General features: G+C 37.9%; 1 protein-coding gene across 3 annotated transcripts in view; it reads right to left on the reverse strand.

The window, feature by feature from the left end:
- Rp1 (RP1 axonemal microtubule associated) overlaps positions 1-14017 on the reverse strand; it is a 378321-nt gene that overhangs the window by 142423 nt on the left and 221881 nt on the right. For all 3 annotated transcript variants that reach the window (XM_076563965.1, XM_076563966.1, XM_076563964.1), the window contains exon 18: positions 1626-1825. In XM_076563965.1, coding sequence (XP_076420080.1) covers positions 1626-1825 — 200 coding nt within the window. The remainder of the gene's footprint in view (positions 1-1625; positions 1826-14017) is intronic.

Below are 14017 nucleotides of genomic sequence, written 5' to 3' on the forward strand. Positions count from 1 at the left end.
ACTTGACTGATTTATTGAAGAAGGTATTCCAATTTTCAACACTGTAAATTTTAACCCTGCAAAAACTGACACAATTTCACTGACTTAATACATTTATTATGTAGTAAATAGGATTCTTTCTCAAGGTTTATCCATGTTCTTTCTGTCATACATCACCCAGGGATTAAAAAGAATGGAAGTCATTGCCCCCATTCTACACATAAAGAGAATATTGGTATGGGGAAATTAAATGACACTTTCAAGGTCACACAGTTGTCACACAGGAAGCCAGCACCAGTCCAGCACACCAGGCTTACAGTCTTGTGTTGGAACTAAGACTAGTAATAATGACTGGACTTTAGAAGCACTTAGGGAGCTTTTAACAATGTTGGTGCCCAGGCTGCACCCAAATGAAACGAACCAGGTTCTCTGCAAGTGCAAACAGTCATCATCAATTTTCAAAGCTCTCTAGGTGCTCCAGTGTGCAGTCATGAGCCTCTAATATTCTACCCTGGTGAATATTTTCCAGAAAAACTATGATACAATTTACCAGCACATCAATACATATGACATATGATACATTATCAGGAACGCCATGCTTCTGATGGTGGCTTGGAGTTCTAACCCTAACATGCATTCTGAATTATGAACTATCATCTTCAAGAAACCATTCAAAACACATGTATATAGGGAGTGACCAACATGGACAACATCAAAGTACCCCTCCATCACTGTAAACAATCATGCTCCATCACTAAAACTCCATTAATGAGTGTAAAAGTAGACCTATAAGCTCACAGCTGAAGATGCAAAAATCATCCAGATAATAGTGAGGCCAGGTGCTGGTCCTCCAAACAGCTTTGGCAGCCTGGTGACTTAGGTTAGCTGCCATAATTCTCTATTCCCTAGTGTGCACAGGGATGCTGTCAAGGATGAGCAACCGCTGTTCAATTAAAGCACTGAACAACCATACTACTACCACCCTGCAGGGGGTGAGAATTAGTCAAGTGCAATGTAACTGTCCTAATTGAAATTTGGCTAGTGTTCCTATAAACCAGACAAGCAGCCAGCCGTATTCAAGTCACAATAGCTCAGAACTCTCCCAGCAAGAAATAAGTGAGAGGGAGATTAAAATTGGCAAGGGCATAGCCTCAGAACATGGCCTGTGAAAATGCCTAGGAAATTACTTCACACACATGCAGTTCAGCTGAGCAATGTCTGAAAGTACACTAACTGTAGAGAGAGGAGCTTCCATTACACCAAGAGTCTCCCATATCTTTTTATCCAGGGACAACTTGAACTAGAATTGATGATTTTTGGGACAATGGCTTTAAATGCAATGTCCTTAAAAAAAGAAATTTTCTTCTGTAACCTTCCTTGCTTCCTTGCACAAGAGACAGGACATGAGCAAATATGCTTATTTTGATTATTACAATAGGGAATTGGAATTAATTAACTAACAGTGTTCATAACAGACTAAATTTATTTTACACAGTCTCTCTCTCTCTCTTTTTCTCTCTCTCTCTCTCTCTCTCTCTCTCTCTCTCTCTCTCTCTCTCTCTCTCTCTCTCTCTCTCTCCCTCCCTCCCCCACACTACATGCCTTTATAATGTTCAAACAATAAAATGACTGCCGATGCTGCTTACCTGAAACTCATCCTTCTGTCCTGGAAGGAAGAGCTGCTCTGGGCTGTCCTTGGTAAGACTGATTGGTCCAGTGACTCCTTCATCTCCATACACCCAGAGTGTGACATTGGCCTGTGTCCCTGTATCTCCGGTCACCACTAGCACCTTCCATTCACCTTCTGACAGAAGAGTCTCAGTACTGTGGGAATGCCTGCTTTCTTCTGTATAGAGTGGGAGAAGGACAAAAGGAGCAGATCAGGTACTTTAGGCTAACAGAATCCTTTGTCACACTGGGGTCCAAGAATATCAAAGAACATCCAAAGGAGCATGAGCAATGTGGGGTGAGGGAGGTGCTGAAGTGTGCAGACTCCAGGGAGCTGGCTTGTGCTTCTCTCACCACAGCAAAGTTCAGGGCAACTGACTCAACTGCTGAAGAAAACCACACAAAAACAATAATTACCTGCCAGGCCCAGGGAGCTATTACTTGTACTCGGTGCTGCACCACCAGAGAGTATGCTAGAGCCAGCAGTTGTGAGCCCATAGATTTTTCATAAAGTTACTTGTTAGCTTTGTGGGCTTTATACATAACCAATAACTACTAATAGAAGGTAACAAAATGAATTAAAACATGCTTTCAAATAACATTAAAATAGCATGTCAAAGACCGAAAAATTTTTTCTGAACTATTTCTAAAAAATATCAAACTACAGGAGGTTATTCCAATTGTTTTGTATCTGTTGAGAGAAAACTCATGGCAGCCTTATCTTTTTAAACATTTCTTTTGATACTTGCATATATCCATTTGATCTCATTATGCTCCTATTTCCCATTTACTGTGTTTGAAGCTTGGCTTCTTAGATTACTTTGGACAATCATTACATCAAACATGTATTATGTCTCTAGTCCAAGATGGAAAATTCAAATAGTTCATACAGTAACTGTGTGATTTTTTTTCCTGACAATGTCACAATCTTTTAGTCTTTAAGGTTCTCTTTCTGCACTGTGTTTTATTTTTTGATTGTTCCTGTCATTACCTTTTTCAGTTCATAAACTTTTTCTTCCAAAACATGCCATTAGCCTCATGCAAAAATAGCCATTCTATTTATTATATAAATATAAAATAATATAAATATAATAAAATGGCTGTTTTTCATTCCTTGTAATATATTATCATGTTAACAAAACTTAATTCCCTTTAGCATCGTATACCATGAATTTCTCCATGAGCTTCTCAACTGGCAAAGCCATTCGTATTTCAGGGTTTTCACATTATTTGTTTCCTAATTTTAACCTTTTGAAATGTAAATGTCACTTTAAAATTCATTTCAAATAAAGGTATCATCTATACTTTGGAAGTTAAAAAAAAATATATCAAACTAGAGAAGGAGATAAAAAGAATTTGGAATTTAAGTGAGCGTTGGAGCCCACAGAGGTTTCCTAGTAGCTTTACCCAGCAGAATTGCATGAGAGGATGATTAGACCACTGGCCTGAGTGCCAGATGTTTGGAAGAGTCTACAATTTCTGTGTCTAGCAATGGGGGTCTTTTTGCCTCACCTTTTGGCATTGTTATAAAAAGCTCTTTTGAGTAAAGTTCTGGGCCGGTGGATAAGGATCTAGGCCTACCCGAGACTGTCTTGTGTTTCTATCTATTTCTCTCCCCTCTATATTTCTATCTAAGTCTCTTATCCTTCTCTCCCCAAGAGTCCCTGGGGTAAATAAATGTGGGAGCTGGTCTCCCACAAGTGAGACTTTTCATATATACAAATAGCTACAGTGAACTAATTTTTAAATAATATTACATATGAAATTAAAAATGAAAAATCTATTAAAAAATAATGTATACTTACTGAAAGTTACTTTCTCTTGGCTTGGATGATCTGTCAATACAATAATAATCACTATTTGCTTATTTCTCCCCCGCTTCTCTCTCTCTCTCTCTCTCTCTCTGTGTGTGTGTGTGTGTGTGTGTGTGTGTGTGTGTGTGTGTGTGTGTGTGTGATGTTTGGATCAAGGGTTGACATTGAGTATCTTTCCTTGATTGCTCTCTGCCTTTGTCTTTTGAGACAGAGTCTCTCAGCATACCTAAAATACACTGAATTGGCTAAGCTGGCTACTCAATGAACTTCAAGGAGCCACCTGTCTATGACCCTTCCCAAACTGAGATTTTAGGCACTATGACCAGATTTTCATGTCAATTCTATAAAAATCAGGTCCTCATGTTTACATGGCAATTACTTTATTTACTAAGCCATCTCTTATGCCCAATAATGACCATTTATCAAGACTCTATTTTTGAGCTCTGTGTTAAGTGTACCATAGACATTTCATTCATCATCTCTTATAAGTTTAAAGGTGAGTCAAATACTAAGGTTTGTTTTAAACTGTAGAAAAGAGACAGAGAAGTTAAGTATGTGAATTACATAAATATACCACTAGTGCTTAACACGAAACCCTCTGAACTCAACTGAGCTTGAGTGGGTGCTATGTTCTGTAAATGCAGTTCACCAGGCTGCAGCAGTGATGGCATTGCTGTTACTTAACACGCGGTTTTGTGCTACGTGTTATGCAAAATACTTACTCATAACAACATCACTCTCATTCAGCCATTACATTAGTCCTACAAGATCCTTCACCCGTGAAGTAGGTAGGAAAACCAGGCGTCACGGGTTAATGATTTGGCATAGTCACATAGGCTGGGCTTCAGCCCAGGCAGAACTATGGATCTTGGGACATTTGGACATAATACAAAATTACATAAATTTGTCTAAGAAAACCTTATGACACAATCTACATTTCAAAACTCAAATAGTACCTACAAACTGATCCTCTTGTCATTTCTTCTCAAGAACTCTGAGAACTTCCTGTGCAGTATTGTAACCAAATATCCACAAGTTCTACTGATATATCATACTTCAGAAGAGAAATTAGAGATCCTGGATCAGCAGGTATCCCTTAAGATACTGATAATCTATTTTCTCAGAGTATCTTAGTCATTTGAAGGGTCACTTTTATTTAAGAAAACTTCAATGCATATTATTTACTAAACATAGACAAGTGCATTGCTCTTTTAATAATGGCAGTGATTGAAAGTCAGAAAATAACTAAAGAGCATCTTGCCCTCAAGGTATGTACTATCTAGTGGAGAGGACAGGCAAATTAATATTTTATCTAAGGCATGCAAATACACTCATAGAAAACATAAGAAGTATTGTAAAGTACAGGTGTAGCACAGACCAGGGAGTGATAGAGAAAGGAATTGGTAGGGCTTCATTCCACTGTTAGATATAGGAAAAAGGAAGATATAGAAGAAATGCTAGATATAGAAAGAGGAATCTAGACTTTGCAAATAGACATAAAGGACACTCTAGACAGAGATAACAACATGTTCAGCATGCCCATGGAAAATTGTGTAAGTGCCAATGTATGGCTGAAAATGAAATAAGATATTGTAAGTGAGAAGAAACAAAAGGGAATGTGAGGGCATGAAAAGCAAGGGCAAGGAGGAAAGAAGCTGAGACATGCTTGTGCAGATAAGAAGGAGTGGTTTCAAAGTCCATGGTGTTCTTACACAGAGGGAACTGGGGTTTCCGTGTGTGTGTGTGTGTGTGTGTGTGTGTGTGTGTGTGTGTGTGTGTGTGTGTGTGTTAGGCTTAGTTGTTTCATATAATCTGAAAATAAGTTGATGACTGCTAAGGACCCTTCTACACTAACATGTTCTTTCATCACTTGCACAAACACAACACAGACTGAAGACATACTCATAAAATTTGATAGTTTAATCTGTAACACAGTATGATGCAGTAAAGTCTGTACTGTCGTCATTTTAAAATGAATGTCATCTAATGCCATGATCTTTTGGAAATGAACCAAAGTCCATTAGCCTCAGACTATAAATTTCTCCATCTGAGAACCATAAAAAGGTTTTCTTTCTTGACAAAATGTTTCAAAATGCTTAGAGATAGGCTAATATTTGAAGAGAGTGATGCTAGATAAAGCACTAATCATCAGGAAAATCTCACTGAATAAAACCTAATAGGGCTGGCTGAGATGATCCAGTTTCAAAGACTACTTGAATAAGGACTTGAGATTAAACCCTGAACTTTGGCATTATGCACAGACTGGATAACGAAGGATATAGTTACCTTTCCTAGAAGTTGACAATTAACCTAAAATTTTTCTTTTCAGGATAAAGATAACTTTGCCCATACCTAGCAGGAAGCAATTTTAAGAATACAACACCCACATTCCCAAAGAGGTGGTGTGGGGCAGGTGGTTTTTTAGTCTTTTTAATGGGTTTTGGGTCTGGGATAATTTTCATTGTTTAGGGGGGTTGGTTACAAGTTGTTAAGGGTTAGGAAAAGAGCTAAGCAAAGGAGATTAAAGTTCTTGTTTAAAAAAAGAAAATTACTAGTTTTAAATACTTTACATTGGATTGGATTGTTTTATATTATATACAAATTATATATACATTGAAATTGATATTGTTAGAAAATGCTATATGTATATTTCTAATTGTACTTATACCGTTCATTTAACAATGTTTTTCTGATCCTTGAATGTTATTATTACCAACTATTAGGATATAAAGAAATGAAAGTTAGTAGTTAAACATTATAATAGAACGTGTAGTCATATTAGGTATGTTTTCAAAATTGAGCAGATATATTTTAGATAGACAGGTCATCTTCAAACCCCTCAGAGATCTACAGAATATGGCATTTAAAATGTTTTAATAACTTAGAAAATTTTTCTTTTTGTTATGACTATGAGACATGTCGGCTCCTGGCAGTACCAATCTACTTCAGAGAAAATGTGGGTAATGAAGAAACTGCATATGGAGTTAACTTTCATTGTGGCAAAAGTTAGCCACTGGACAACAAAGTATCCTCAAATCAACTGCTGACTAACAGGACAGACAGGACATGAAACAAAGGACTACTGATTCTTGCCAAAACAAGTACAGTTATGGCTTTATCAAAAAGCATCTTCTGAGGCCAGGAAAATATGGCACTATCCCTGAAGTGGCCTTCGCAATCCAGAAAAGGCACAGTGCCCTTTTCTTCAAAGGCAGCTGAACAGGCAGTGGGCCAATGGCTTCTGATGTGCAGTGGAACGACAGCTGAAACAGTTATTCTTGAAGAGTAACTAAACTCACACCTCTCAAGTAGACTGGCATTTAATAGAAGGATATGGAGAAGAACAGGATGCTGAGATGAAGCCACACACACACATAGCCAAGAAGAAGGGACAGCTGAATGAAAAAAAATCAACAATTTCCAGAATTTAAAATCCTGAATCATAACAGGACACTAGTGGAATTCAGGTGTTTCTGGTAGATGGACTGTTCTCACCCAATGTGAGGTCAAACTATTGACCTGGTGTACACCCTACTTCACAAATGAGTCTGTCAGATATGCTAAGCCTATAGGCTGAAGATGATGCCCCAACACTGCGTAGAAACCTCGGGTGACTGTCCAGGCAGCTGGCTGTTTCTATCAACTCACATTTTTTTTTTTTTTTGGAGGCTGCTTGCATGCACTTCCTGTTTTTATTTTTTATTAGGTAATATTATTTCCTTCTTGGGTCTCTGAGGGATTTGAAGATTAGTTAGTTGGAGTTGAAGATTAGTTAGTTATAGTTGAATATTAGTTAGTTATAGTTGAAGGTTAGTTAATTATAGTTGAAGATTAGTTAGTTGTAGTTGAAGATTAGTTAGGATAGAAAGTGAATTAGGTACATTTTGTACTTAACAAAGTAGGATAGATAATGGAATTATTTTCTCTGAATTTGTCAAATACAAATGGACTAGACATTGTTTAGGTATTTATTACTTGTACATATGGTATATAGTTATTGTACTTTTGTATATAGTTTTTCTTACATTAGTTACAACTTTTTTCCTTTTTTCTTTTTATTAAAATAGAAAAGGGGAAATATGGTGATGTTGCTGGAGGGCTTCTCTCCAGGTTCCCCAAGCCCCGCAGTCCCACAATCCATGTATAAAATAATCACTCAGAAGCTTATATCACTTATAAACTGTATGGCCATGGCAGGCTTCTTGCTAACTGTTATTTTATCTTAAATTAACCTATTTTTATAAATCTATACCTTGCCACGTGGCTGGTGGCTTACCAGAGTCTCTACATGCTGCTTGTCCTAGCAGTGGCTGCAGTGTCTCTCCAGCCTTCCGCTTCCCAGAATTCTCCTTTCTCCTTGTCCCACCTACTTCCTGCCTGGCCACCTACTTCCTGCCTGGTCACTGGCCATCAGTGTTTTATTTATATAGAATGATATCCACAGCATTTCCCCTTTTTTTCTTTTTGTAAAAAGTAAGGTTTTAACTTTAACATGGTAAAATTACATATAACAAAACAATTATCGAGCAAGAATTACAGTTACAATATTAAAGAAGATGTCCTATCTATCTTATATTTGTGAATTTAAGGTTTTATATCTAACTTATCTTTTGTCATAACTGAGGAAATTACAACTATCTAGTTTTCAACCACATCAAAGACCTGAGAAGGAACATAATGGTACCTGAGAAATGGTAGATGGATGCAAGCAACTTTTGGGAATCTTGCAAAAGTAGACCAAGACAGCTGGCAGCCTGGACAGTCACCTAATGTTTCTCAGCATTGTTGGTGCATTCAAATTGGCTACAGGCCTAGAGTATCTGACAGACCATTTTTAGAAGCAGGAATTCTGAGAGACCATCTTACCCTGTCTTGGCAGAGTACAGTGGGTGCTTTCCTTGTGTCCCGCTTGTCCAGAAAGGACAGCATTATATTTGTACTGTCAGCTGTCAAGGCAAGGGCAGTTCTTTGCCAAGTAGGCCATTTTGTGCCAAGAAGACAAACTTCCAAATGGAAATGTCTTAGAAGCCCAACATTCTCTCGGGATCAATTGGTGCAGCCAGGAGCAATTGTGTCTCACGTCAACAGAATTCTAAGTTATTTAAATGCCATATTCTCTAGGTCTATGAAGTGTTTGAAGATTACCTGTCTATCTGAAATATATCTATGTATACGTAGAAGACTTAACTAACATGGCTACAAATATGATTATCATAGATGACTAATTATTAATCTATTTTTAATTATCCATTACAATTTTAAATGAGTTACATAAACATAATACCTCAAACAAGAATAGAAATATATATATACAGTATAACAAAATCAACTTCAAGTTTGTATCAAAAAACTAAAATTTATACCAATGTAAAACATTTTAAACATAAACTAAAATCTATACCAATGTAAAACATTTTAAACAAGTTGTTCTTTAAAAGTAGGTTGATTAATCTATCTTTTTATCTTATCATCTCTATATCCTCCTATATATCTATATAAAATCCCCTTTTCTTTTTTAGAAAGAGATCACATTTATAATCAACCTGTTTTAAATAAAAATATTGGTTTTTCTCTGTCCCATACCAGAGGGCTCTTCTGATTTGGGACAGAAGAATCTTTTAACCATTTTTTTTAAAACAATATGTCTGGGTTTAGAGGGGGAGTGAGCCAATTCCACCTCTAAAGCCAGCTTGGTATATTTGGGAATTTGGGCGTAGCATCTCTTACTACTTCCTGCTGGAGGGGGGCGCTGTATCTTATGGGGACGCAAAGAAAATTTTAGGCCTATGGGGTAGTCCTTGAGGCTGAATTGTGTGAACCAGTTGCCTTGAAACTGCTCTGGATGTTGGATCATCTGGGCCATGGTGTCATTGGAGACCTTTCAGGGGGTCTTGGCTGGTGAAACCTGATGTATCTTAATCTGGAACAAATCCACAGTCTCTGGCTTTCTGTGGAAACAAAAGCAGAACCTCTTTTCCAAAGTAACATATCCTTATATCTAAACTTTGAAGTCAAGGTACCTTTAAAATTTACATTTTGGCATAAGTGAACAGCTTTTACAATTAAATGTTTTTCTTTAGTTATGAATATCAAAGACAACATAATCCAGATTTTATATGTGATGGATGACTCCAAGGAGACAACATTTCCAGATACAACCCAACTGATATACATATAAACTCACAGAGACAATGACAGCACATATAAGACCTGTACATGTTCAAACTAGATAAAATGCCAGCACTGAAAAGGGGAAGTGAACAGAGCTCCATCCCTAACCAAGGAGCTATCTGCAATAGATACTGTAGCATGAATCTTAAAAGTTCTTATTAATAAAATCAAGCCTGCACCAGGTATTGGGGTGAACTGGAAGATCAGAGAACCAGAACAAGCCACAGCTACCTCACCTCACCAGATCCTCAGCTGGTCTTGTTCTCTCAGACTGGAGGCCTCTGAGTCCTCATCCAGAATGGGTCTCAGCTGAATTGCTGCTCAAAAGCCTGAATGCTTAACCAGGCCAAATGCTTATACTTACTGGTCCTCACACTTTATATATCTTTCTGCCTTCTAATATCACTCCCTGGGATTAAAGGCTCGCTTTCTGGGATTAAAGGTGTGAGTCACCATGCTTGGCTGTATCCTTGAATACACGGATTTCTGCCTAGCTCTGCCTCCCAAGTGCTGGGATTAAAGGCGTGTGCTACCACTGCCTAGCCTCTATGTTTAATATCATGGCTGTTCTGTCTCTGACCCCAGATAAGTTTATTAGGGTGTACAATATTTTGGGGAACACAATACCATCTCAAGATACCATCTGGGAAATGGAAAAAAAATCAGTTTTCTCCAATGAAGTGTCCTAGAAATATCAACCATACTCAGGGGCAAACCTGATGGCTAGGAGTAGTTGGCCAACACAAAATGACTCCGTGTTATTTTTGTGGGATTTTGTTTTATTTTCTCTTTATTTATTTTAATTTGTCTGTTTTGTTTCATTTTTTCATTTTGTTGTTTTCTCCTGATTCTGTTTTGTTTTGTTTTTAGGAGAGAGAGAAAAAAGAACTTGAAGCTGGATAGGGTGGTAGAGAAATTTAGGGAGGAGTTGGGAGAGTGGAAAGAAATGATCAAAATGTGTTTTGTGAAACAAATTTATATAAAAATAATTGTCTTAGGGTTTCAATTGCTGTGAAGAGACACCACGACCACAGCAATTCTTATAAAGAAAACCATTTAATTGGGGCTGGCTTAAAGTTACGGAGGCTTAGTCCCTTATCTTAATGGTGGCATGCAGCAGACATGATGCTGGAGAAGGAGCTGAAAGTTCTGCATCTTGATCTGCAGGCAGCAGAAACAACTGTGTCCACACTGGGCATAGCTTGATCATGGGAGACCTCAAAGCCTACACCTATATTTCCTCCAACAAGGCCACACCTACTCCTACAAAGCCACACCTCCTAATAGTGCCAATCCCTATGGACCAAGCATTCAAACACATGAGACTATGGAGGCCATACTTATTCAAAGCACCACATTCCACTCCCTGGCTTCCATAGGCTTATAGTAATTACATAATGCAAAATGTGTTTAATACAACTTCAAAAGTCCTCACAGTCTATCATAGTCTTAACAATGTTTAAAAACCCAAAGTTCGAAGTCTCTTCTGAGATTCATGCACTCTCTTAACTGTAATCCCCTCTAAAATAAAAAATAAAAAAACAGATCACATGTTTCCAACTTATAATGACATAGGGTATACATTACCATTCCAAATTGGAGGAGAGAGAGCATAGTAAGGAAATACTGGAACAAAGCAAGGCCAAAAACCAGCCAGGTAAACTCCAAACTCTACATCTCTATGTCTGATTTCAAAGCACTATTCAGATCTCCAACTACTTTCAGCTTTGTTGACTTCAACACACTTCATTCTCTTGAGCTGGGTCTATTCCCTGTTAGCAGCTCCTCAACAGATATCTCACAGCTCTAGCATCTCCAACATCTTGAGATCTCCAAGGCAATTCAGGCTTCACTTCACAGCTTCACGACAATGACCTCTCTGGGTCTCCATGCAGGGACATCCCTGACACATGCCTGGCATCAGCAGCTTTCTTTGGTCACCAAGGAAGATTCCAAAACCCCTTTCTTCTATCCACAACTCTAAATTCAGAACCGCATGGCCAAAGCTGCCAAGTTCTGCTGTTTGCTGAGGCTGGACCCCTCATTCAATTACATCTTCACCTGCTTTCTGTTTTCCATGGTTTCCTTCACTGCCCAAGCTTGGCTGTCCCAAAACTTGATCTGCAGACCATGCTGGCTCAGCTCAGAGATCTGCCAAACTCTGATTCTGAGTACTGAGATTAAAGGCATGCACCACCATGCCTGGACCTAAGCTGTTCCCTAATTCCTTTTCTCAAGTTGGAGGTTCACCTGAGTGGGGTCTTGTCCTGAGATCATCACTCCCTTTATTTTATTTCTTAATCTGTTTGTCTCCTTGAATACAAGGCTTAGTTTCATTCTACTTCCTGGTACTCCTTTTCTCCTCAAATTGTGTATTTTGTATTTTACTTGCTTAGTTTGTTCTTTTTAATTATTGACCTGTATAAGATCAATAGCCACATAACAGAGTTAATACTAGGCTGTTTTTATATTTCCTCCACCAACAGAATTAATTGAAATCTCTTCATTTTAGCCTCAGTCAGACTCTTTTAACAAGGGCAAATGCCAGCTACATTCTTCACCAAAACATCAGAAGAACAATCTCTAGGCAACATATGAAAATTCTCATCTGAAACATTTAAGCAGGGCCCCCATTGTCTTTCATGTTCCTACTAGTAATGGTCCATTAAGTAGCACTTTAAGCATTCCATTGCTTTCATAACCCAAACTCTTAAAGTCCAAGTGACACCAAACAAAGCATGATCAGGCCTACCACAGAAATACCACACTCCTGGTACCAACTTCCATCTTAGTTCTATTGCTTAGTTCTATTGCTGTAAAGAGACACCATGACCTCACAAATTCTTACAGAAGAAGACATTTAATTGGGGCTGGCTTACAGTTTCAGAGGTTTAGCCCATTATCTTCATAGTGGCATGCAGGCAGACGTGTTGCTGGAGAAGGAACTGAAAGTTCTACATCTTGATCTGCAGGCAGCAGTAGCAACTATGTCCACACTGGGTGTAGCTTGACTTCAAAGCCCACCTTCACACTTCCTCCAACAAGGCAACACCTCCTAATAGCACCACTCCCTATGGGCCAAGCACTCAAACACATGAGTCTACGGGGGCCGTACCTACTCAAACCACCACAATAATAGATCATTTTAAGTGGAGGTATTATTTGTACATTATTCATATAAACTTCTCCAATCAAAGGTTCTTCCAAGTAATGAAAACTTATGTCAACTATTCATGCTATTTACTACACTAACTAGTACAAGCATGAAACAGTGAACATATTTCATTCCCAATGCTGAGAGGATTTTTTTTAATATGGAAAGCAACACTATGGCTATAACAAAAAGAAAAAGGAATACAGCTTATTACCCAGAATTCCCACTTCTAGACAGCATTTTTAATGTCTGTGTGTGTTTATATTCAGATATGCAGTACAGATGAGTGCTCATTGTAAATTAGTAGAGCACCCAGTGGATATGTTTTGTGCTATCTATTGGCTGTATTGCTTATAGCAATTAGGTTGATTCACAAAAGAATATTTAATACTATCAAAATGCTTATAATTTTTGTTACTTCCTATTAACTGGAGAGCACATTATAAAACTATAAACCCAACATAACCTATGTAGATGCTTTTAATATTTTGCTTTGTGCTTTATGTATTTTACTTTTTTCAGAATAAATTTAATTTGTGGACTACTGATTTGAAAAAAGCTTTAATTTTCAAGTGGAAAATTTAATCCATGTTTTTCACCCATATTTCTCTCTGAGTTTTAACACTTGGGGACTGGCACCTTTCTGCCCTTGAAGAAAGCCGCAATGCCAAGTGGTCAGCCCTGAAAGCATACATACAAGTAGAATTATACGAACTGAGTAGGTTTCATTATTGTAATTATATGTAATATATTGTTTATTTAATATATATAATTATATTGTGTATAGTTGCATTCACAGCAGGCAGAAAACTGTCAGCGTGGCTGCCTTTCTACCCTGTCAGCACCAGAAGGCAGGTACTGACTCCAGGACTGCAGGGGAAACCCCTAACATACCGCCCTCTATTGGCCCTGTGTCCCTCATTTGTAAGAATCTTAAGAAGGTTCAGTTCAGAGCTCACATCATGTCTTCCCTGTCTATATTTTGTCTGATTGTGTTTAAATGCAGTGTTTCCAAACTTAAAACTAGGCAGAAGTAGTTTATAGTCTCTCACAATATAACTTTTAAGAATATGAGTTTCTAAAGTATTTATAAATAAAATGATTTGGTACCTTAGCTTTGCTTAAAATGACCCAGTTGAGATGATAGGAGATACTGTGAAGGGCCATCAAGCAAGATCGGCTTATGGTAGGAATTTAAACCAGGTAATGGGTACATGGGGAATGTATTATA

Source organism: Peromyscus maniculatus, chromosome 2, assembly GCF_049852395.1.
Source record: "Peromyscus maniculatus bairdii isolate BWxNUB_F1_BW_parent chromosome 2, HU_Pman_BW_mat_3.1, whole genome shotgun sequence".
Taxonomy (NCBI): domain Eukaryota; kingdom Metazoa; phylum Chordata; class Mammalia; order Rodentia; family Cricetidae; genus Peromyscus; species Peromyscus maniculatus.